General features: G+C 47.5%; 1 protein-coding gene across 1 annotated transcript in view; it reads left to right on the forward strand.

The window, feature by feature from the left end:
- Positions 1–25,276, forward strand: part of LHFPL1 (LHFPL tetraspan subfamily member 1) — an 84,912-nt gene extending 59,636 nt beyond the window's left edge. The window contains exon 4 of the mRNA XM_039489451.1: positions 24,374–25,276. Within this exon, the coding sequence (XP_039345385.1) occupies positions 24,374–24,555 (182 nt within the window). The 3' untranslated portion in view covers positions 24,556–25,276. The remainder of the gene's footprint in view (positions 1–24,373) is intronic.
- The last annotated feature ends 566 nt before the right edge of the window (positions 25,277–25,842 follow it).

The following is a 25,842-nucleotide window of genomic DNA, read 5'->3' on the forward strand; positions in this document are numbered from 1 at the left end:
ATACTTACACATTCACTACCCAAAACTGGCCAGGCCTGGGTGTAACGTAAGAAGAAGAGTGGGAGGGGTGAACGAGAGCTTTTGCCCTGGGCCCAGGGCAAATTCACTGTAATTTTCGAATTGCTTTAGCTTTTGGTAGGGTTTTAAGTTTTTTTTTTTTTGGGGGTGTTGTTATTTAGGGCCCTTCGTGCCTGATGCTCGTTGTACCTGTTTAAACAGGCTTGCTGGGGCCTTTTTTGTTTTTTAAAACATTTTGGCTTTGGAGACTGGTTTCTTTTTGGGTTGGCTTTTGTTGTTGCTTTTATTGGTTTTGTTGTTGTTTTTGCAACTTTGCATTTTTTTTTTATAGCTGGTTGCGGGGGTTGGACTTTCCCCCTTTTGTTTTGCAGGTAGCAACTGGCCTTGGGCGAGATTCAGCTTTTTATTTTTGGACTGAGTTTGCTAGCTACAGTGTTGAGTTAACCCGTTCTTCTTCCCTGCCCCCCCTTGGCCTCTCGGACTTTGTAAGGAAACTTTCACTTTTCACTCACACACCTTTGACCCTTCCCAAAATGCTTTGCGATGCTTGCAACAGCATTAGCAATATACAGTGCTGATTTGCCTTCCCAGGGAACTCCCTAAGGGGAGGGGTCCATTGGATTGTGACATTCCCTCTGTTGACCCCGAATCAACATTTTGTTGGGAGGGGTCACCACTTAGGTTTTTACCCTCCCCCCTGATACAGTGGCAAGGGTTACTGTTGGTTTTTTACCTAAACAGCAATACAGCATGCACCAGATTGTTAGGACAACAACAATTGCATACACTAGTCAATAATGACTTTTAGCTTTATTAGTAACGTAGCATAACATTTTTTTTGTTGACATAGATGGCTCATTTGGATGGCTGTGGCAAAGGCATTTTTTTTTTTTTTAGGTTAAATGTGTGTTTTAACATTGTGAAGGAGGAGGCAGTTGTTTGGAATATGGAAAGTTGCTTTTGGGTGTGCGCCAACGGGAAAAACACATTATGAAAAATTAAACACAACATAGTTAGAAATGTTAACAGTTTGTTGCAGAACGGCGGGCCAATGCACTGAAAAATGTTGTGTTTGTGATTTTTAACAGTAAATTGAGAGGCATCCTGGGGTTGGTGGCTTTTTAAACACACGCTGAGGTATTGGTAAACAGATGTGCCACAGTGGGAACATATTTTGATGCCTCTCCTTCCCAACAGATGTGTTGACCCACTTTATACAAGTGGCCTAGCATTGCCTTTTTTTTTTTTTACACATTATTTGAGGGGGCTCCGTAGGCCAGAGTTGCCAAGTGTTGCCCTTTGCAATTCATATGTGCTGATAGTCCGGGGACGCAGTCAGCACATATTGATTAGTCGTGTTTTTTGTGGGGGAGCCACCACCTTTTATACATTATGATGGACCACCCAGTTTTAGAGGCAGCCTTTTTAAAGGCCTGGTTGGATTTTTATAGTGGGGCCCCCACTTTTTTTTATGGGACCGAAGGCTGTGAAGGAGCAGGCTGTGCCTGTGCACTTTTAATTAGTGAGCCTTTAGAAATGGCGAAAAGGCCATTGTTTTGGGGGAATTTTTGAGTGGGAGTGGATTTTACGGGGGATGGTTGGGCTTTATGGAGCACATTTTTTGGATGCTATGGATTTATTGGGTTAAATATCGTTGGAGCTGGGAATACACAGAATTTTATGCTAGTTGGTTTTTGGCCTTAATTTTGGTTTTAATTAATTTTTGCCAGGTATTTTGCATGTGGAGGGCCAATTTGGCAGTATGTTTGAGGGTGGCAGTGGCCACTGTTGGGTGGGTGAGATTTGCATTTGTGACCAGTTTTGTGGCCTTTTTTCATTTTTCAAGGGCCATAAAAAACTGCTTGTTTCTTATGGCCCTTTACTGAGTAGTTTAAATACTGACTGCCGAATTAGCTCCATTCCACAAGGAGCTTACTAGGATTTGCTTTTTTCGGGGAACGACGTTTGTGTAAGGAGGGGAAGCTGGAGGGTGCCCCCCCCTTGTACAATTGGGGAGGAAGGTGGAGACCTGAAAGTGTGTTAGGGTTTGGGATTTAATTGGGGAGGGATAGGCAGGGCCATGGGACCGGGGGTTCTTGGCAGGGGGCTGCCCCGAGGAAGATACCCTAGTAATACATGGTGTTACATTTTTAGGATGATGTGCAACAATTGCCCTCCCCCTCACTCCTGCCAGTGGATAATTGATTGGGTTTTTTTTACCAGGGCCAATTTTGGACAGTGGTAAACTTAACAAAGGAGGACACCTGAGGATTTTTATAGATACACCTCTATCCCAATATAACGCGACTCGATATAACACGGGTTCGCATACAATGTGGTAAAGGCGGGCGGGAGGCAGGTGGGCAAGCGGAGTGAGGAGGCGAATGGGGAGGTGAGCGGCAGGCAGGAGGAGGGTGAGGAGGCAGGCGGGCGGGAAGACGGCGATCAGGAGAGCAGCAGTCAGGCGGATGGGGGGAGACGTGCTGGGCGGACGGTGAGGAGACTAGCAGGGAGGCGAGCGGCGGGCAGGCGGGGTGAGGAGGCGAGCGGCGGCCGGGAGCGCTGGGTGGATGGTGAGGAGACTAGCAGGGAGGCTGATTTGTCCTGAGCCCTGCACCCCTATAGGGACGGCTCCGACAGGCTGCTCTGAGCGGTGTGTTAAGGGTGTGTTAAGGGTGCCAGGGCCGAGGGGTTGGATGGGTCAGGGGTTCTGAGGGGTCAGTCAGGGGCGGGAAGTAGGTGGGGGTCGGATGGGGCGGGGCCAGGCTGTTTGGGGAGGCACAGCCTTCCCTACCCCATATAACGCGGTTTCACTTATAACGCAGTAAGATTTTTTGGCTCCCAAGGACTGCGTTATATCGGGGTAGAGGTGTATGTGCCACCATACATACATTGTATTTTACCAGCGAATTCTGCAGGCCTAAAGCAGCAAGAGCAGTTCCACCACTCCTGTTCGGGTGTCCCTGGGCTTTTGCTGTTACTGCCTTGCCCTGTTAACAAAGCAAAAGGGCTGGAAAAAGGACATTGCAAATTCATTTATTGGGGAAACTGAGGCACAAAGGATAATTTTTTAAAATTATTAGTTTTTGTGTTACAGCCCTTTTTGGCTATTGTTTGCTTGGTTTAGGAGGTTACAGCAACAATATTGCGTTTAGGGATTGCTATTACTTGTTAAAGGGCTTTTAGGCCACCACAGGAGGAACAGGGTTTGTTTCCATGGGGTCCAGGGGAGGTTCGGGGCCACCCACCAGGTATTTTGCTGTGGCCCTACTGTGTTTATTTGGACTATGCACTGTTTTTAAGGCACTTCCCCTCCAGCCTTGCGCCACACTGTGGCTTGGCCCCTTTAGCAGTTTCCATGGCTCATTCTCTCCTAGGGTTGTCAGACCTCCAGGATTGTCCTGGAGTCTCCAGGAATTAAAGAATAATCTTTAATTAAAGATTGTCATGTGATGAAACCGCCAGGAATATGTCCAACCAAAATTGGCAACCCTCTTCGCTCCTGGGCCTGTTCATTGGGATTGTTGGCAATTAGCGTCAACTGTGTAGGCCCTTTCTGTAATATGGACATTTGTCCACTAGGTACTGGACTAAGACCACAAATTCATTTCACATAGGCCAATAAGCAGCTCTCCAGTGGTATTAACTTTTGCTCATTTTTAGAAGTGGCTGTGTTTGAATCTGTTTTAGGTTTGGGCTTAGGACTGGTGTTTGGGTTTGGAGCTGAATTGGGGTTTGGGTATAAGGTGTTAAAACCTTTTGAGTAGTTCTCATGAGATTTCAGCTCCCCAGTGGTCGAAGTTTTTGAGATCAGCTGATCTCATGAGGTTTACAGCCCTTGTGGGCTGCATCTGAACCTGGACTTCAAAGTGTGTCCCAGCTTTGGCATCTGATCAGGAATCAAAATCATAGAGAGATGGTTTGGCTCTAAGGATTCACAGCTGAACCCATCCCCCCAAAAAACCTATTGGGCTTGGACTCAGGGTGTGGGTGTTGGCTCAACTCTAACAACTATTGATTTGAGTCAGATTTGAATTGGCAACCCAGTTAAAGACTCTATACTGCATTATCATCCCCCTGCGTCACCCAGTACCCCAGAGACATCTCATTCATTTCTAAGGCAGAAGGGCATCCTTTCTTTGATTCTACAAAGCATCCGATGTGTGTCTATCTTTAAGCACATGCTTAAATCCCATTGACTCAACAGGACTCAAGCACATGCTTAACGTTACGCATGCACTCAAGGGCTTTGCTGAATCAGGGCCTTGTGGGGTGATTTGATCTAGACATGCTAAATGTAATCCTTTCTATCAGGGGATCACTTTCTACTGTGGCTTTGAAGGGGACAGAGAATGCACCCTGAAGGGATAACATTATGCAAAACCTCTCTCTCAGGAGGAGCAGCACCATGGAAACTATTCCTGACAGTAGAGTTCTTCTGTAAACTGTCTCAGCTCCCTTGAGTACAATGTGCTGTCCACATCAAACACACAGGGAGGATTGAGGAAGGAAGAGAAGAGCTTCTTTCTGGCAGAGCTCTCTTTGCTGCTGACTCCTCTGAGATAGCAACAGATCAGGGCAGCAGTGTACATGGATCACAGGGGCATGAAGCTTATGATGAATGGGCTGAGGCCAATTACAGACAATCAAAGCATCTCTCCTATATATTCTAGCCCACAGCTTTATTTTTTCTTAATCAAATTAAGCCATAAAATAGCATTTAACTTGCTGTCTGCTGCTTTCAGAGGTACTGCTGATTGCTTGTTAATGTCAGATGCACGGTCTGTTCTGGTTAGGCCCTTGTACTGCATCTCTTCCCATGGTATCTGAGCTTCTCAATGGAGAAGCTCTCACCTTAAAGTGAAGCAACACACGGAAAAGTGATTTGGGGGAGGGGAAGGGGAAAGAGGCATTTGGAGGTTCCAAATTGATTCACAATTCACAATATTCAGTTCGAAAATAAAACCAGTGACTTTTCCCAGTTGCTCACTGAAGTAGAAAGTTGTTTAAATTATTTTACTCTGGGATTTTCAAACAGAGAGTTAGACACCTGGTTTCCATTGAAAGACACCCAACTCCCATTGGCTGGCTCCCTTAGAGCTTTTGAACATCCTAGCCCTGGTCTTTATTGTAAGCAGCTCTGACTCCATCTACACATGGAGATCTGACTCCATCTACATATCTATTGAGTAAGAAGGTCCCTTTTTTGCACAGTCTATTTTCTGAGCATAGCCTTGCTTTAAGGACGTGACATAAGACCAATGAACAGGAAATTGGGCATGATACACATGATCTCTTCTCAAAGTGACCTGAATGTATCATTAAGATTGAGAAATATTCAGGAAAGTCATAAGGTTGTCTCAGCACTATTATCCTTGTCATATTGCACATGAAGATCCACAGCAAACACAAGAAGTAGTGATTTGGTTGATTGGTTTTCCTTTTAAATCTCTGCCTAATTGGCTACGTATATCCTGGGCAAAAGAATTCTCAGAGGCCCAAACACGCTGAATTGTCAAGACATGTCTCTTCTTTTGGGCTTCTGACCATAGATCCATGTAGCTACTGTACTCCGAATTGCATTTGGGGTCTGGCACACTCTGGGAAAAATCAAGAAAGGCACAATCAACCTCTCCTCCCACTGTTTCCTGTGCTATTACAAGGCTTTTCAAGTCAGCAACTGGTAACCCAGTTACATCCTGAATTTGTGTTTCAGGCAGCTGTCCAGAAAGGACAGCTGGTTATAGAAGTGTATTTATTTCTAATGTTGGTGTTAACCTTTAAGCTGTCTGTACAGAGAGGACAAATACCAGTGGGGTGGGATGGATTGGGCTGGCTTGAGTTGTAAGAACACTTGCAATACTTTTTATTCTGAGTTTACCCAGCTCCAGCAGAGTTTCTGGGCCCAGCTGTTTCATAACTGCACGATGGCCCTGTGATGCCCATTGGCTGGTGCAAAGGTAACAGAATGTTGGGAATCACTAGGAACACCATGGTGCAGGGAGCCCCTGTGCTAAGGCAGGGAGCAGGCTCTATAGCAGTGATGGGTGCAGGGTGCGACTGGGTACCTGGAATGGGCCTCACTGAGAACGCCACACTCAAGGCAGATTGCACAGAATAGCGCAATCCCCGAAACGGGTGGTTTATTCTAGAATTAGATTCATCAAGCCTGTAACAAAAGAGCTTTTGCAGCACCACACTGGCTAACCAGAAGCCAAACACAGTCCCCTGTAGGCATTCCACCCCTTGGCTCCCATCCAGACAACCAAGTCTAATATAGTGAGGGGTTACTGAAAACCCATTTCACCATATGTGAGGTTCTCTCTAATCCCAAAGGATCAGACACATATCCTCAGGTCAGTATGGATCTCAGATCTTACCCAAATATCAGTCTACTAAGGATGGGCAGAAGAGTAACTACAGATTTAATAATAGAAGACAAGAAGAGAGTTATAAATGGCTAATAGATCAGATATGTGCAAGTGATTGGAAAGTCCTTGTATCAGGTTTCTGGCAGTGGTGGAATAAACTGCTGGTTTGCAAAAGTCTCTCTGGAATCACCCAAATAGATTGGGGGTCTTCAGTCCTTGTTCAAAGCTTCCTTGTTAGAAATCCAGTCCAGAGAAATGAAGACACAATGGAGATGTCTCAGGTGCCTTTTTATATCCTCTGCCATATACATGAAAATTTACTGTTCCAAACAAAGCCCACATGTGCATGGACAGATGCTAACCCAAGATAGAGTCCAGGGTCTGGAAGAAGATGGAGTCTCAGGTCACATGTCCTCATCACACGTCCTTACATGCTTTGCTGACTCACTGGCTTGGCCATTGGCCCCTGGCTGTCTGAGGCATCCTCAGGAGGAGCTATCTGGGCAGCACATTTCTTCAATGGTCCATTGTTAGAGCTGACTGACCTTAATGGGCCGTCAACACACAGTTGTGTCGCCGGAGGTAAATCTATCTGAGAGATGTCACTCATATACAAACACATTTGAGATAGAAATGTAGCCAATATTCATAACTTCAGATACAAAGATGATACATGCATATAAACAGGATTATTATTATTATTATTTTTTCCTGGTCATGGTGGGGAAGGAGCCCTGACCGCCAGAGATGGGAACAGAGGTGGTGGCCAGGAGAGATGATGTAGTGGCAGGTGGGGGGGGCCACCGCCACCTGGGCGTACGCCCTGGGGGTCGGGGGAGGAGCACCTGCAGAGCTGGTGGAGGAAGCAGCGGGGAGGGATGCTGTGGCCGGTCTGCAGCAGCGGGGGCAGCCCCTGCCATGGAGGGCCTAGTCTTTTTGGCGAGGCCCTTACCCTGTCATACATAGCAAACCATAACTTTTCCGTTGATACCTTACACGGAATATACTTTGTACAGGAGCTGTTGCAATTGTATAACAGTGGTAATATCAATATAAATGGTCATATTCAATCATGCAGCATCATGCAGGGGCATTCTGTGCTGGGAGGGGAGAGGCATGGGGATGGCGCAGAGGTGGGCTGGCAGGGAAGGAGGCAAATAGAAGTAAGAGTTGTGGCCAGGGTGGAGCTGCACCTTATTGATTCTGCACCCCTGCAGGGGCCCACACTGCCCATTGCGAGGGATACAAGTTCTGGCAGGTCTGAGGGGTGCCCTGGTCTGCACCAGGGACTGCACCAGTCCCTACAGCATCTGAATAGTGGAGGTGCAGTCTGCCTCCCCTCTGTGCCTGCATCAGTATAGGGATGAATCTGCTAGTTCTAGCCACTGGACTGAGGTAGCCCCAGGAATTGTCTCCCTGTCCTTAACCTCAGATAGATAAGTGGCATCATTCATTTGGAATCTCATCATAGGCTGGGTGATGACACTGGGAAAAAAAATCAAGTGTATTATTACAAAGTAAAAGGAGTAAAAAGCTCTTAGGAATAAGCTTTGTCAAGGGGGACTCAGAACGATGCACAGAGGTTTCGAGCTGAGGGTGATCTTGCAATGTGGAATGCTTGCATTGCTCGCACTTGTGCTGTGCCTCTTGGACCATGCCAGTCTTCAAGGCTGTCTCCAGGCTCTGTTCCCAAAGATTACAAAAAGTACATTCATAGAGAAATCCAGACGAAAGCTGTAGCCCCGAGGGAGGGGCTGTCGTATACTTCATATCTGAAAGACTGTGATACAGGGCAGAGGTTCTCAACCTTTTTCTTTCGGAGCTCCCCCCAACATGCTATAAAAACTCCACGGCCCACCTGTGTCACAATAACTGGTTTTCTACATATACAAGTCAGGGCTGGCATTAGGGGCTGGCAAGCAGGGCAATTGCCTGGGGCCCCATGCCACAGGGGCCCCCAGAAAGCTACATTGCTCAGGCTTCAGCTTCAGCCCCGGATGGTGGGGTTCAGGGACCTGGGCTTTAATCCCATGCAGTGAGACTTCATCTTTCTGCCCCGGGCCCCAGTGAGTCTAATGGTGGCCCTGCTTGGAGGCCCCCCTGAAACCTTGAGGTCCCCTTGCGGGCCCTGGACCACTGATTGAGAACCACTGGTATATGGGGCATCTCTCATACATGCATCTCCCATTGCTGTGAGTTCTCAGTGCTTTACTAAACACACACTTCCCCACCTCCGAAGGAACAAGGAGCATGTTACTCTACACCTGACTGTATCCTAAGTAAACTCTAGATGTCAGTATAGCCAGATAATTTAATCAGCTGCTCCAGACCTTCCTGTCGCTTAATCTTGCAGCATTCTTATATTCATCCTGCTTTCTTCGCTCTCTTTCCTTGCAGCTGGTTTCTACTTCGGATTTTTATTGTCAAAGGAAGGACAAATGGCTCTGGAGTGAATGTAGATGAAAGAAGACAGCTGTGTGAAAACCAGCTCTGGTAATGGTTAGATGAAGGGTGGTAAAACTACATACTCGATACTACTACTATTCGCCATTGCTGCTTCCAGGAGAGCAAAGTAATTGTGAATTTTCTTAGTGCAGACAGGGTCTGATGAGAGTTCCAGGTTCCCATTGCTTTTTCCTAGAACCCTAGCTTCTTAAGGGGCTACCAGGCTGCTTTTCTCAGCCAATATCAAGCTTGAAAGCCTAGTAAAATCCTGAAAAAATGCCCCCTTCATGAATGTGCTCCCTGGATCTTCAGTCTGTTTCGTTGTGGTTTGGTAGCTCCAGTAGTTGCCACTTTACAATTTATACCATCTACCTTCTGCTGGCACGTGTATTAAGAGAATAAATAAATGGAGGGTCTGTTGGTACATTCAGAGTTCCTTCAAAGGGAACAGGTCTGTTTATTCTGGCTGAGATCAATTGTTCCTTGATGGACTATGGAATGTCCTGTAAACACACAAGCTGTTCCCCCATTGTTCTAGTGGCAGTTCATGTATATTTTATTAGTACTTCGAGCGCTGTTTGCTTGGCTAGAAGGGTAATGTAAATATGCAGGACTCACCCCTGTGGCACCTTCTGCTGGTCATCTTGGGAATTAGCTCTTTTCCAGCCTCTGGAGCGCCCTCTGCAGGCTGGTGTTCCACTGCCGCTTGGCCCCCATGTCCCTCCCAGGACCCCAGTGCCCCTTTAACTGGGTGCTGCCCCCTGGCAGTACCCCCACAGTTCTGGGTCTCCCCCTCCCAGGGGAACCCCCACCCACTATCCCCACTTTGCCTCAGTCTTGGCTACTGCCCAGTCTCCATCTATCCCCTGTTCACTGGGGCAGACTGCAGTATCAGCCACTCATCACAGGCAAAGGGGTTCAGACCTGCTGCCTCTGGCTACCCGTGGGCTGCCCCTGCGACCCAGGACCTAATGGGCCTTACCAGGCCTGTAGGCTGGAGCTTCCTGACTCCCTTGGCCTTTCCCCAGCCCTGCTCCACTCCAGATACCTGGTTAACCTCCCTGCAGCCCAGGGCCGCCCGGGGGGGGGGCAAGTGGGGCAATTTACCCCAGACCCCGGCCCAGCAGGGGCCCCCACGAGAGTTTTTCGGGGCCCCTGGAGCGGGGTCCTTCACTCACTCCAGGGGCCCCTGGAAAACTCTCGCGGGGCCCGGGCCCCCGGAGCTTCTTCGCTCCCGGTCTTCGCTGGCGGGGGGGGTCCTTCCGCTCCGGGATAGAAGGACCCCCCCCCCCCGCCGCCGAATTACCGCTGAAGCTGGACCCGCCGCCGGAGTGCAGCCGGGTCTTTGGCGGTAATTCGGCGGCGGGGGTGGGGGGTGTCCTTCCGTTCCGGGACCCGCCGCCGACGTGCCCCGAAGACCTGCGGTGGGGGCTGCACTTCGGCGGCGGGTCCCGCTTCGGCGGTAACTCGGCAGAGGGGGGTCCCCGCCGTGGGTCTTTGGGGCACTTTGGCGGCGGGTCCTGGAACGGAAGGACCCCCCGCCGACGACTTACCGCCGAAGCGGGGGCCCCCCGCCGCCGAAGACCCCGGGCCCCCGGAATCCTCTGGGCGGCCCTGCTGCAGCCAGGCCCTTCTCTCAGTGTTCAGAGAGAGACTGCTGAGCTCCTGGCTCCCAGACTTTTCATACAGGCCAGCTGTGGCCTGATTGGGGTGTGGCTCCCAGCTGTGCTTACTTCCCCAATCAGCATAGCTTTTTCCCTGCCCCAGCCCTCTGCCAGGGCTGTTTTAAGCCCTTCTGGGCAGGAGTGCGGGACCACCCCGCTACAGGTAAGTAAAACTGAAGTGTGGTACAGTGAAGCATGGGTAATTTCAAACAAAGATAGGTTAAAAAACAACTAGAGGACTTACTCCTAAAAGTTTCAGAGTAGCAGCCGTGTTAGTCTGTATCCACAAAAAGAACAGGAGTACTTGTGGCACCTTAGAGACTAACACGTTTATTTGAGCATAAGCTTTTGTGGGCTACAGCCCACTTCATTGACTCCTAAAAGTCAATTCCTTGGAGCAACAGGGTTTGTGGCCTTCAAATTTGGCAACATGAAGCACTGGGCTCCAATGCTGTGTGAGACCTCCCACTGTGACTTGATCTGCCTTGCTGCTGAGCAGGCCATCTCTGCTTGTGATCAGTCCCAGAGGGTTGAGGATGAAGCACTTTACCTGTGAAAGGATCCAGAGGTGATTTGCCTGCCTTAGTAGGAAGGCACTAGAGCAAACTACGGCCCCGGGGGCCACATTTGACCTGCAGGGCCATCCTGCCTGTTCCCTGAGCTCCCGGCTGGGGAGGCTAGCCCCCGGCCCCACCCTGCTGTCCCCCCTCCCCTGCAGCCATGCTGCCACACAGGGAGTGCTCTGGCCTGCCGCTCCTGCCGGGCTGCGTGGCTTGCACGCACCCACCTCCCAGGCTTTCCAATAAGCCAGTCCTGCCACTCTGAGCAGCATGGTAAGGGGGTGGGGAACAGGGGGGTTGGATAAAGGGCAGTGGGTCCTGGGGGCAGTCAGGGGGCAGGGAGCAGGGGGCGGTTTGATGGGGTGGAGGTTCGGGGGTGTGTGGAACCGGGGAGGGGTTGGATAGGCATGGGAGTCCCGGGGGTGGGGCTGTCAGGGGACGGGGGTGTGGATAGGGGTCGGGGCAGTCGGGGACAGGGAGCGGGGGGTGGTCCTGGAAGGGGGCGGTCAGGGGACAAGGAGCGGGGGGGGGGGGTGTTGGATGGGTCAGGGGGTCTGAGGGGGGCAGTCAGGGCGCGGGAAGTGGGAGGGGCTGGATAGGGGGCTGGGGACAGGCTGTTTGGGGAGGCAAAGCCTTCCCAACTGGCCCACCATACTGTTTTGCAACCCCGATGTGGCCCTTGAGCCAAAAAGTTTGCCCACCCCTGCACTAAAGAGACCCTCCTCTTTGCTACAAGCAAGCAGCAGATGGGGAAGGAGCTGCCTTGATCAGCATCGTGTTTTGGATGGAGGTGTTGATCTCATGTGGTGAGTGAGTTAGGAGGGATTGATTCTGGGTTCCACTTAGTTCTAATCTGCCTCTGAGTGTTACTGACCGTCAGTTCTCATCTATCCAACAAGGCTGTGGATATTCAAAGGGCTCTCAAAACCCTTTTCCACAGAAGCAAAGACTACACAGTAATTTTTTTTGTTTTTAGGAAATGGGGAATAGGAGAAGCCAGAACCATCAGGGTTTTCTTCTGCCTGGTGGATTGTCTTTCACATACGAGCCTTGCTGAATGCAGACAACTACATAGAACCTCCGAGTTATGGACACCTCGGGAATGGAGGTTGCCTGTAACTCCAAAATGTTCTTAACTCTGAACAAAACACAGCTCCGGCTCCAGCAATTCATACTCCGGGCCAGGTTCCAGAGGCAGCTAGGCAGCTTCCTTGCAGGCAGCTTCTTTCCCAGGCAGGGCAAGCTTGTCCCCCACCTGGCTGGGGGTGGGGGTGAAAACAGCGAGTCCCCCTCCTGGCGGGGGGTGGTGTTGGTGAAAACAGGCCCCCCACCCCCGCCAGCCGGGGAAGTGAGGGTGAAAACAGCACCCATGGCTTACACAAAAGCAGCGCAGATCCCAGTCCTGCGCCTGGTTTGAATCGCAGCCTCTTCAACTCCTAGTGTAAGTGTGTGCCCCACGCATGAGGGTGGGGACAGGGGTAGCGGTGGGGACAGGCAGCCCAGATCTGCCTACCCTTAAGATGCAATACAGGCACAATACAGGATTTGCTCTTTTTAAATTTTGTTTCTGCTGCTGCCTGATTGGATACTTCCAGTTTCACATGGTATCCAGTTGACCGGTCAGTCCATAACTTTGGTTTTCGTATCTTTGAGGTTCTTCTCTATGTCTAATCAAAGTGCCAAATCTAACAAATTGATATTGATTGTGCCTTGTTTTCTTGCAGTGTGTCTGCTGGTTAGTAGAGCTGATTAGAAAATTAGTTTTTTCTTCACATAATTTTTTTACATTTTAACAAAAAATTGAAAACCAAATAAATTCAGATGGAAACGGACTTTTTTAAAATTTGGAAATGCTGCTATGGTGCATGAGAGTTGTAGTTTGTATCTCTCATACTCCCATTCTTCTCTATAGGCTGACCTCCTTGTCCAGACTACATCTACCATGATGCACCACGGTACCGTGTTCTTGCTGAGTCACCCTGGTGCATTGTGGGTGGTGTAGTCCAGCCCGGTAACCCAGAAGGCACTGCAACAACATTTCCAAATCAACATTTTCAGTTTTTGGAAGAATTTTTTTGGTTTTTGGATGTTTGTTTTTTCCATGAAAAGTATTAGTAGTTTTCTGTGGAAAGCAGGCACTTTACATGAAAAGTTTCACTCAATTTTCTGTTAAAAACAGTTTTGATGGGAATTTTTCAAGTAGTCCTACTAGTTAGTTAGTCTAATATAATTCTAGCTATTCTGCCTGTGTTTTATAGCAGCATGTTGTTCTTACTGTTATATAGCACCTTCCATGAGCCTCAAAGCGCATTATACAATTACAGAGCATTTAATTAATGGAATGATTTTGCCCACCCAACAAAACAATCCCTTCTGGAGTGGAAGTGAGACAGGTAGGATCATTTACATTAAGGCAGTGCTGTAGATTTCAGTAATGAGATGGATAATTAATGTTATTTAACAGCATTTGTAGACTACAAGATATGATAATAAAGGGATCATGTTTCATGTTTCAGGGTGTCAGATGACTGAGTGTAGATTGAATCCCAAAGAAGTACCATCTTCCATATACACACATACACCACTGGCTTGATGCATCTTTCATCTTCCTCTGAAGCGTTATGTATTATGATTGCTGAAGATAGGTTATCAGTCTGCATGCACCAAAGACTGGCATGAAACGGCAGTGGCCTTTTGTGAGATCCTGTGCACGGCCTTCAGACCCTACTCAGTGGGTTCAAACTCCCGTGAATGCTCTTGATGAGAGCTGGTCACCATTTTTCAAATATAAAAAACACAAATGATTTACTTGAAAAATGGCCTGTTGTTCAGAAACAAACAGTGCTTGAGGTTTTCTCTCTTTCCTGCCTCTCTCCCTTTTTCAACAGCAAAATGGAAATGGAAAAAAATAAAGGAGGGTGGGGAAGGTGAATATTGAACTATTCAGTTCCTTTTGAAAACTTCAAACCTTTCTAAAAATTCCCCTTTCATCTTTTTATCCAGCTCTCCCACTGACTTACCTTCCATTCTCCGGGGAGAGGAGGGAGGAGACTTTCCTGTTTGTCTCTGCCTAGCCAAGTGCTTGGAATGTGCCTATCTCTGTAGTATGCAGCGTCCCGGCAAAATATGCCAGTCCCCCTACCCTCACCCATTGATTGTCATTCTGCTGTGCTTTCTGGCAGTCGCTCCTCTCAAGGCCGTTGGCTTTTCATTTTAAAAATACTAGTACTTGAGTGCTGTCGGGGGAGAGCTTCCTTAACCCTGCCATCATTTAGCTTGGCTGCATGGAAAAATATGTTTAAACTTCAGCACACGCTGAGGCACTTATTCAACAGTCACTTTTCTGAACAGATGGGACCTTCGGCCTCCTTTGAGCCCCGCTGCTACTGCTAATGCAAAATGTATTTGTGTCGTGTCATAAAATCAGAACTCCCAGCACTGAAGGGAACTGCCTTGAGACGAGCTGAATCACCTGAATGCCAAACCCAGCTGCACAGCATTATGGAAATGCTTTCGAATAAGGTCTGGCTTGGGAACAGGCTCACATTGACGTAGGTCTGGTAAGAAGGAAGCTTTTCCCAGCAGGTGGAGTGAATGTGCAGTTCTAACAAACAAGGCGTCTCCTCCCGCATGCAACTCCATCAAAGGTCATAGATTAATTTGGCCCAACATAGGGCTTGTCTACACTGGCACTTTACAGCGCTGCAACTTCCTTGCTCAGGGGTGTGAAAAAAATACCCCCCGAGCGCAGCAAGTTTCAGCGCTGTAAAACGCTAGTGTAGACAGTGCTCCAGCGCTGGGAACCATGCTCCCAGTGCTGGGAGTTACGCCCCTCATGGAGGTGGTTTTTTTAGAGCTCTGCCGTGACTACACAGCCAGTTGCCAGTACAGACAATCCCGTTAGCACACATAAAATGCCTCGCATTGCGTGTAAATTACTACTCTGTTAGGCTCTGGTGGCTTCTGCAATAGAAGACAGGGAAGCCCAGTAGAGGGCGCCCAAACTATTTAAAGCAGAGGTGGGCAAATGATCCATCCAACCCCCCCTGCTCACCTCTGACCCATCCAACCCCCCCTGCTCCTTGTCCTCTGACTGCCCCCTCCCAGGACCCCACCCCAACCGCCCCGGGCCCCACCCCCATCCAACCCTCCCTGCTCCCTGTCCCCTGACTGCCCTAACCCCTATCCGCACCCCCGCCCCGAAAGGTCTCCCAGGACTCCCACGCCTATCCAACCCCCGAGCTCCCTGACCGCCCCTCCCACCAGAACCTCTGCCCCATCCAACCGCCCCCTGCTCCTTGTCCCCTGACTGCCCCCCGGAACTCTGTGCCCCTTAGCCAACTCCCCCGCTCCCCGCCCCCTTACCATGCCACTCAGAGCACCAGGACGAGCAGCCATAAGCAGTAAACCATAAGTAGCACATTCCTATGGGGAGCAATTTAATACACTACACCATCCCTCCATACAGTTTCAGAACCGCGATGTGGCCCTCAGGCCAAAAAGTTTGCCCACCCCTGATTTAAAGGGTACTACTCAATTGCTGTACACTATAATGGGTGACTCTGGCCCAATTACTCCTGGGTGAATTCTGCACTAAAAAATTAAAAATTCTGCACACAATATTTTAAAATTCTGCAAAATTTTGCATATTTTGTCAAAACAACACAGTGTAATTATACCAGTTTCAATTATTTTGGTAATTTATTACAAAAAGCTGTCAGCAAGTATGTCTGTCATAATACAGATGAAAAAAAAATCCAGGAAATGTTAGGGTTTTTTTTTGTGACAAATAGATTTCTTCCTAGGCATATTAATACAGAACTTTGAGGAATTAATTTAAACTACAATACAGAAATGTATTTCCTGCACCCCTCAGAAGCAATGCAAAGGCTTGGGGGAGTCAGAGGTAACAGAGGAGCTGAGGGAGAGGGAAGGGGTCTGGGAGTGAACCTAGAGGGTTATTGGGTGTAGGTAGGAGAAGTCTGGAACAGTTTTTTTGGGAGATGGGGGAGGGTTTGTTAGGGAGTTGGGGCACCTCCCCCATATGACCCTGACAGTCCCCCCCGTCCCGGTGTGTCCCTGCACCTCCTACCCCCCTGTCCCCATGTGGTCCTGCAGCCCCCTACCCTCCATTCCCATGTGGTCCTAAAGCTCCCTCCCATTCAGCCCCTGGCTCAATGCTGTCACCCCACTAGCTCTTCAGCTCCCACCCCAGTCTGTTCCCCCTCTAGCACTTGTGAACACCAGTCTGTGACCCCTCAGCAGCCCTGTGTGTCCCCATCTGTCTTCCCCGCATATCCCGTACCTGGCTCTGTGGGCAGAGTGCTGTGATGAATGCAGCTAGTTGGCAGCTGTTACTGCTGGTCAGCTGCTGCTGTCTGTTCTAGCACCACAGCAGCCTTGGGTGGGTGAAGGGCACTTCTCTGGCAGAATGTATTTTCTGCGCAGAAAGAAAAAATTCTGCACCAGACATGAATTTTGCACATGTGCAGTGGAACAGAATTTCCCCAGGAGTACCCAATATTAGGAAAACATTATTGTACAGCACACAGCAATGGCTGTGCCAAAGCTAGGGTTGTGTTAGAGCTTTAAAGAGATTGCATGGTTCACCAACCACCAGATCCAGAGCCATGTTTTTGGGGTGCCCATCCACTCGCTGCTTAGATAACTGAAATCCAAAAACATTCCAACTGCAGCTAGATGCACAGTCCTGCAAGGAGACTATAGCCAGGATGAGAACTGAATCCAACTCTTCTGAGGCCCAGTCCAGTGCTTTACCCAGAGGCCATACTTCCTCTGCCCACTATCTCTGGCCTACCTGTCACCTTTAAAATATTAGCATTTAAGGCTTTTTTTTAAAAAAAATGGAAAACGATCTAAACTCTTACGTCCTTAACAGAATGAGTGTGTGTGTAAACCTAACATTGCAATTAAATACATTGTAACACCAAATATTTCAAAATGCATTCCCACTTTATCTACCTGCCAAGACTTGTGTTTTGTACTGCCTCTGCAAGCCTGCTGATGTCTCTAATGTGGCATCTAAATCCATTTAGGAAATTACATAGGAGACCTGTTTAGGGCCCTAATCCAAAGCTCATTGAGGTCAATGGAAAGTGGCTCATTCACTTTAATAGGCATTGGATCAGGTCTTAGGTGCTTATGATTTTATCACACGCTGTGGGAAATGCACAGAACCCAGAGTGCCTGAATTCAGGTCCCAACAGGTAAATAAGCTTTTAAAATTGCCTTTAAAATATTTTAATTGTGATGTTTTAGGTACAGCTGGTCAAAAATAGGAATTCTCAGAATTTCTTCTGGGAGATGTAATCGAGTCTGGGGCAGGAGACAGCAGAACTATACCTTCCGTGAGGCCCGGCGACAGCTCAGATGGACACATTCATGTTGAACTGACTGGAAATGAAGTGTTTCAATTCAGTTCAACCTTCCAAAATGTTTCAATTTGGGTCCCCCTGATCAGAAACAAATATTTCATTATGATTTTCCTAATGGGCTTTTTGGGGCAAAACAGAAAATTTCCCGGAAACTCTATTTTCCATTAAAAAAAAAAATGTTGATGGAAGATTCCCATCCACTCTAGTTTTAAACATAGACATCCATCTATCCCTATACCATACCCATCACTGTGGTATCTGAATGACTAATGAATCTTATTAACAATCCAGGCTCTCAGACTTGTTTTTGGAACAGCATTTTATTTATATTTTTGTTACAAAAGTATTTTAATTTACTTTTAAGTCTTGGGTGTCCGTTGGTCCCCATCCCAACACATGTATGGGCTCATTGCACATGCTCACTGTAGCTGTCAGATGCCAGCAAAATGTTTTGCACAAGATGGTTTCTAGCATAGATGGAAGGGAGGTTGCAGCTGGATACACTCAGATATCGACTTTCAAGTACCAGGGGCATTTTTGTGGATTGGTCTGAGGGCAGAGTTTGATGGTTTTACCAGGGCTTTCTTTTAATCCCAGTTCAATCCTGTGGGAACACGAATATACTAATGACTGGGCAGAGCAGGGTGGAAGGGATAGAAGAAAATACTTCTGTGATTTGCGCTTTCACTCCTTGATTCTGTCTGGTGCTTAGATACCATGGTGATAAGGGCTTTTATAAAAACCAGAGATGAGCAAGAGATTAAAATGCCGGTCAGTGGCTTAGTTCTCTTAATGTTAACAATGCAATCTAATGAACTGCTGAATCTAAGGAAATATAGCCATGTTCCAAACCAATGAGATTCGCAACTTGGAATAAAAGCAAAGTCTCTGATTGAAATGTCAGGCCCATCTCTGAGTGATGATTTAATAACTTTTATGAGTGATCCTGTCACAGCAAAACTCAACACTTGAATGGAGTGACTCAGTGAGAGCCTATTAGCAATGATACCTACCAAAGAGGAACAAGATGAGCTTTTTACCCCTTCCCGACTTAGCTTAAAAGCTTATTTGTTGTGGAAACCTTTTCTCTTTCTCTTACAACTCCTTCCCCTCCCCCCACTCTCGTAGGATAAAATACTTCAGGGACGAATTGACCTGTGCAATGTGCCTCAAGGAAACAGGACCTAGAGTAAACAGAAGGTGAGGTACACCAGCAGGACCGGCTCTAGGCACCAGCAAACCAAGCATGTGCTTGGGGCAGCACAATTTCAGGGGCGGCATTCCGGCCCCTTTTTTTATTTTTTTTTTTTGCTTCGGCAGTTGCGCTCTCGGAGGTTTTTGTTTTTTTCTTGCTTGGGGGGCAAAAAATCTCGAGCTGGCCCTGTACACCAGATACGATTCCCTGTGTTCCTGTCACGAGTTGTGAGTGGGCGTACAGCTGGAGAAGGGCTTACATGTGAGGGTCACATGCTCTGGAGGTGTGGCAGAAAGAGGTGGAAAATCTTTTATCCCACATGCGTCCCACATGCCATCACAGTGTTACAATGGTGCCCATGGTATATAGGTTAAAGCTGCTTCCAGCAGGTTTTATACACCCACTGTTCACAACACAGAGGCAAATCTCTGGGTGGATGAGGGTTACACTTGTCTGTCTTGAGTGGAGGCACAGGACTGTGTAGCTGTGAGCGGGGTCACTAAGTGGTTCTGTTCCCAGGCGCAGTCTCGCACACATCAGTGGAGCAGGAGCACATCAGTGAGGTAAAGACTTGGTCAGATGTGTATGCACCGTAGCGCCTTAAAGCGTGTGTTCTTTGGGGGTGGGGGTGTGTGGGGGGGAATCTGCTGCCTTTACATACACGCACAATTGCATATCATGTGTGCGTGCCACCTCAGTGCCAATGTCCACGTGACATCAGGACTGACTGAGATTGGGGCATTCAGTCTTGTGTCCTCCTCTAATGGTTGGAGCTTGACTAGAGGTGGGCAAATAACTAACTCATAACCCATAATTTATGTGATGTCTTTGTTATTCCTCTGTGATCTGTTCATGGGCACGTGCAAGCCGTTTTGATTGGTAGGGCCCGTTTTGCTCCCCGACTGGACGAATGTAGCTCTTTGAAACATGTTGCTAGTGTGAATACTTGTGATTAGGAATTTGAAACGTTTAAAATTCACCATCTCCATAAACATCGCTGCCAAAAATATCACTCGCTGGAGCGTTCCTGATAAGCAGAGACTCAGCCAAAGGGGAATTCATTTCAAAATGCAAAAGAATATTTGTGGACAATGTTTGTCATGTTTGTCCAGAGCCAATCAAGGGAGTGTCACTGAGCTTTATTTCACCACCTGTTGTAGCCCCAACTGGGGAAACCTGCCTGACTAGTCACATCAGCAGCTCTCCTCTGTGCGGCGCACCCTTGCTGTGCTTGCTCAGCATGGCTGGATCATCAGATGGCAGTCAGATCAGAAGCACATTCAGCGGGCTTTTGCCCATCCTCTTATGAGCCCAGACCACTCCCGCAGCTAAGCTTTGCTCAGCTAGGCTGGATACTCAGATCCATACTCTATGGAGCTGCATTGTTTTGGTGCCTCTTTTTCCCCCCTGTGCACGTCTTTATGCAAAAAGGGGTGACTGGGCCCATAGATCAGATTCAGAAAGGGACACTGAAACAACTAATCTTGTGCTCGCTGTAGTGCATTTATGCAAGGATAGATACTTCAGTAATCCTTCTTGAAGGACTTGAACAAACTGGGTAAACAATGCAGATAAATGAATAAATGAAATAAACCCCAGTCCAACAGAATAACAGGGCTAGGCATAGTCCTGAGTTACACAAAGAATATTCAATAAGCAGCACAGTTTGCTGGATTAAATCAACAAAGCTGACCGCTGGCACAACAGTGCAGAGAACATCAAACTACACATTACTTGCCTTGTTCAGAGGATAGCTCTAAGGACAGTAAAAAATGTGCAAGGTATTTATAGCTCTGTTTTTGCCAATAACAATCCAGCCTAGAAGGATGATCTCTAGTGAATGCTTGCTGTTTTCCAGCAGAGAAGCCAGCACTTTCCTTCATCAGTGCAAATTATCCATAGAATCCCATGAAGATCTGCACATCTGTCCCTTGAACCATGGAGATGTACATTGGCTAAAGCCTCTTTTTGATCACCGTGTTTGCATTATAATACCTTGTAGTGGATTTTTAATTGTTTTTGGCTAGGCAGTGCAGGATGTCTGACAGCAGAGGACATGAATTAGTCGCACAATAATAATAATAATAATTAATAATTAATACCTAGCTCACAAGCAGGGGACAACAGTTTAGGAGAGATGTTACTTTTCATTCTGACATTTGCCATCTTTACTGACTGGATGCCTACTGAGCAGGAGAGAGGCAGCAGGCGGGATGAAGGGTGTCCCTTAGCAGATTACCTTAAATCAGAGATTGGCATAAACCCCGGCTCTGAACTCCCCCGCACTTTGAAGGATTTGAAATGTGGTGCAGGACGTGAATTGTGTGGTGGAGTCCTTCATTTTCAGCCTGATCTGTTCAACGATCACTCCTTCCTATTAAGGGATCTTTGCAGATTCTGTTGTGCCGGCTCCAATGCTCTCATGCTTCCTGAAGAGGAAAACAATCTGCCCAACCCAGTACAACAGCTTTTTGGCTGGGAGTGAATAATCCAGCTCAGATCTGTCTTAAGCTAGGGCATTGTGTGTTTGACTACTGAGACTCCTTTCTCCCTGGCTTGTCCAAGTGCTCCATGTGGCTGGGCTTCATGACTGTGAGACTGCATGACACAGGCAAACCTTATTGTTAGGGCCCTACCAATTCACCATCCATTTTGGTCAATTTCGTGGTCATGGGATTAAAAAAAATCGTACATTTCATGATTTCAGCTATTTAAATGTGAAATTTCACCGTGTTGGAATGGTAGGGGTCCTCACCCAAAAAAGAGTGTGTGGGTTTTTTTTTGCAAGGTTATTGTGTGTGTGTGTGTGGGGGGGGGGGGGTTTGCAATACTGCTACTCTTCCGTCTGTGCTGCCTTCAGAGTTGGGCACTCAGCCGATAGCCGCTGCTCTCTGGCTGTCCAGCTCTGAAGGCAGTGGAGAAGTAAAGGTGGCAATTACTGTAACCACCCCACCCTAAAATAACCTTGTGACCCTTCTGCAACTCCCTTTTGGGTCAGAACCCCCAATTTGAGAAATGCTGGTCTCCCCCATGAAATCTGTATAGTATAGGGTCAAAGCACACAAAAGACCAGATTTCATGGCTGGGGAGGGCGAGGCAGGGGAGACCAGCTTTCACGGTCCGTGACGCGTTTTTCATGGCCCTGAATTTGGCAGAGTTTATTGTACTGCAGTGCACATGACTGAAAAGGGGGTTCCTTGGAGTGAGTGTTGCCCACTGAGCAACGTGGCATCATTTCAAAGGATTTAGCTTCAGCCAGTGTGTACAACCAAGGCCAATTTGTGCAATTTGTTGACTCTAGAACTTGCAAAATCTTTCTTCCTAAAGTGTAATTGTCACCTGCTGTAGATGTTCCCTCAACATGAACTACATTCCCTCCCGCTAATATGACATTGGTGCCAGCACTGCAGTGTGGACATGAGTTACTCTCAGCATGCAAAAGACCTAATGTAGAGTGCTAATGTGAATTAATATGCCACGTGTTAGTTACGGTTGCTTTCAGTGGACTGCCCTAGTAACTACTGAAATTATGACAAGGTATTACTGGGTAAAGCACACAACCACCAGTGCCATTATGGTATCAATTCTCTCCATTCTTGGAGCATGTTTCGTCTCCCCCTACCCCCGGACCCCCTCAGCTTTCTGATTGTCTATCCAACCTCAGGACTCATGGTCGGTGAAGGGAACTCAAGGACAGATGAATATTACTATCTAATTTGGAATTAAGGCAGGAACCTGGAGGTTTATAGTATCACAGGCAATGTTATAACATGTTATAATATCACATATGTTATAAACGAGCATGGCCTGTACCATATCTGGTAATAAACTACACTTTGGGGCTAGCCCGATGAATACAATTGTCTTCACCACCACCAGGTCCCTTTGCATGAGTGTACATTGGCCTGCAGTGAGTGATCATAGGAAAAAGAGCTTCGGGGACTCACCTATTCCCCATCGCTCTGCATCGAGGCTGATTTTGTCATATGCATGCTTGTATTGTAGGCTTTCTAATGGCTAGGCCATAACTCCCTCAATAGGAAAATTAGTTCCCTGACCATCATTTTATGCAACTTAACTTTGCTGGTGCTCTAATTTTCTGTTGGATGAAATTTCTGCTGGGGGCTTGCAGTTAGGGCTGCTCTGGTGTTGCACAAAAGCAGTGAGTCCAGGTGTGGAAACTTTATCAAATGTCTTTATAGCCATCTGTCTGCTTAGTGGAACTTGGATTTCGAGCACCACAGCTGGATGATTTATTTCCTCTTCTTAGAACTTGTTCTGCTTTCGGGGCAAAATTCTCAACTCAGACCGATGTAGCCGATCGTGACTTGGCCACTCCTCTCTATCCACTCCTGCAGAACCCAGAGGGAGTTCCAGCCATAAAACAGGATCTAAGAATCTGCCATGAGCATCTGAGAAGAGAAGCTTCCCCCTAGGCCTCCATTGACTGCGTTGAGTTAATGACCTGGATTTTCCTCCTGGCTGCCTTTTAACTTTTGCCTCAAGCATGTCTCACCCGCTCAAAGTGACCAGATGCCACGGTGTGATTTTTGCCCTGGGTGTCTCACCAGCTCAGGGCAACCAGATGCCATGGTTCCCATTGGAAAAGCAGTGCCGGCTCTGTCACTGATTTGATTTAAGTATAAAATAGTAAAGTTTTAACCAACCAACCAAACAAACAAAAAGAAAGGAAAAGATGCATTGAAGAAAATGGGACCAGATTCACTGCGGCATTACCCCAGCTTCACTCTGGTGTAAATCTACTGCTCTCTGCTTAGATTATAAACTCTTTGGGGCAGGGACTGTTTCTTTGTTATATGTGTGTACAGTTCCTAGCACAGTGGCCTCTAGATGCTACTCAATACAAATAAATAATAATACTATAGGAATAAGTGTAGGACTGGACTAACACAGTGGGGAATAAAAAACAACCACCACCTTGGTCCTGCTAGTGAAGGCAGGGGACTGGACTCGACGGCCTTTCAAGGTCCCTTCCAGTTCTATGAGATAGGTATATCTCCATATATTATAAATCAGGCTCTATATACTTGAAATCAACCCTGATTTGTCTTACCATGGAAAGGATGAAAGAAGGACAATAAACAGGTAGATTATGTAGTATTATTTATTTGTATTGGGGGCACCTAAGCACCTCAATCATGGACAAACAAATTACAGAAAGAGGGTACCGGCTCCCGGACGCTTATACTCTAATATAAGACAAGAGACAGGAGACGGATACAAACAGAGAGACGGGGAGCACAAGGAAACAATGGGGTGATATTGGTTGGCATGGTCTGACCACACCATTGCTGAGTTTTTGTTTTGTTTGCTGAAGAGAGTTTTAAGGCAAGATTTGGAGGGGAACTCTGCCGTGGCTTTGCGGGTGTGTACAGGAAGCTCACGTCTGAGAGGCAGCATGGGAGAAAGCACAAAGGGAGTTGTTTGAAAATCTAACGAGTGGGAAGTGAAGGATGGCAGGAGTCAGCAGTTCCATAGTGTCTGAAAGACGATGGGTAGGCTGGGTTAGATCACAAAGGGCCTTGGATGTAAAGATGATTTCAGTAAAAGTTTATCCAGGTACCCCATGCGCCAGGCTGCACCCTCATCTTTTCCCCCACTAGGCCAAGGAGGTGCAGAGATAATACAGGGCTCTTTCATGACTGACACTGCACTACAACATGTACTGGGCTCCTGATTTCCTCTCTTCTTTCTCCCTCTGCAGGAACCTGCAGACTTGGCTGGGCATATTACTGCATGGGAGGTGGAGCAGCTGCAGCCATGCTGATCTGTACCTGGCTCTCGTGCTTCGCCGGAAAACATCCCAAACCCGTAATGTTAGTGAAGAGCATCATGCAGAGTGCAAATCCATATGGAGTGGAGCTCGAGTGCTGCCTTAAACAATGAGCTTTCCTGGATACTCTCCTAAAAAAGAAGGAGGTGTGGTGGCAACATGGTCCAAACTTCTCTGGCTGATACACATGAACTCCCACTTTTCTGTCGACAGCGGGAACTGAAGACTGCTCTCAACTACTGTTGCATATCTGGGCTAACTCCAGTCAGGTGGGGTTGCTCTAGATTTACATGGGTGTAACTGAGAGCACAACTTGGGCTACAATTATCATAGAAACAATTACAGTCTCCTTGTGGACCAGGTTCTAAGAACAAGAGGCCAATTTCCTCTGCACTGTGACTCCCTTGAAATCAGGGGATGAATTTGGTCCAAGGAAAATATTTGTGCGTTCTCTGAATGTAAGCTATATCTCCATTAATAATACCACCTGACTCTTATCTAGCATTTTTCCTCAGCAGATCTCAAAGTGTTTTACCAATGAGGGCAGTATCATTATCCTAATTTTACAGATGGGGAAACAGAGGGACAGGGAGTTGACTAAGGCCACACAGTAGGTTTGTGGTAGAGCGGGAAATAGAACCCAGGTCTTCTGTGTCTCTACTGCACCATCTACTTGGCCACACTGCCACACTCAGGAGTGTGCGTCAGGCTGCTTTGCTATGCTCAGCTGGCTGGTCGTGCCAGGTTATGGTTGCTTTACAATTGCTGGAGCAGTGCAGTACTGGTACAGAAACAGGAAACGGAGCCCCATGTGCAGTGTTTATCTAAAATGTCTCAGGCTGGGACAAGGATGAAGCAAGGAGAGGGAGGTGCTGCGGCTGGGGCCCTTGCATCCAACCTTAAATATAGGAGCTTCTCCCTTCCCAAACCCAGAAAAGATATAGAGTTTGTCCATCTAGCATGTGTATCCCTAGATGGAGTTCCGATAAAGCTGGCGGTGAGTGGTATATATAGATTGTTCTGTAGCAATATGGAGTTCTGAGTTGACTGAGTTCCTCTCCATGGCTATTGCAGGGCCTCAGAAATTTGAAGATTGTCTCCAGAGTATGGTCATTTTAGGATCACTGAGCACTTCATCAGCACCATATGCTGCAAGATCCAGTGAAGGGCATGCTCTGGGCTTATAAACGTGTGTATTCCTTTAACCCTGCAGGAGAACTAGCTGGAGAAAAAGCTTGTGTGTTTGCATTTATATTCTTGTTGCAATGTCTTGTAAATAAAGGTTTATGACCATTTTCACCCACAGGAGGGAAACCCACGTCGATTGCTGTATATTACACCCAGCATTATAGAAGTTTATTATCATTTAGTCATGTAGCTATTCAGTATGTGACTCTCCA

This window comes from Mauremys reevesii, linkage group 9, assembly GCF_016161935.1.
Source record: "Mauremys reevesii isolate NIE-2019 linkage group 9, ASM1616193v1, whole genome shotgun sequence".
In the NCBI taxonomy this organism is placed as follows: domain Eukaryota; kingdom Metazoa; phylum Chordata; order Testudines; family Geoemydidae; genus Mauremys; species Mauremys reevesii.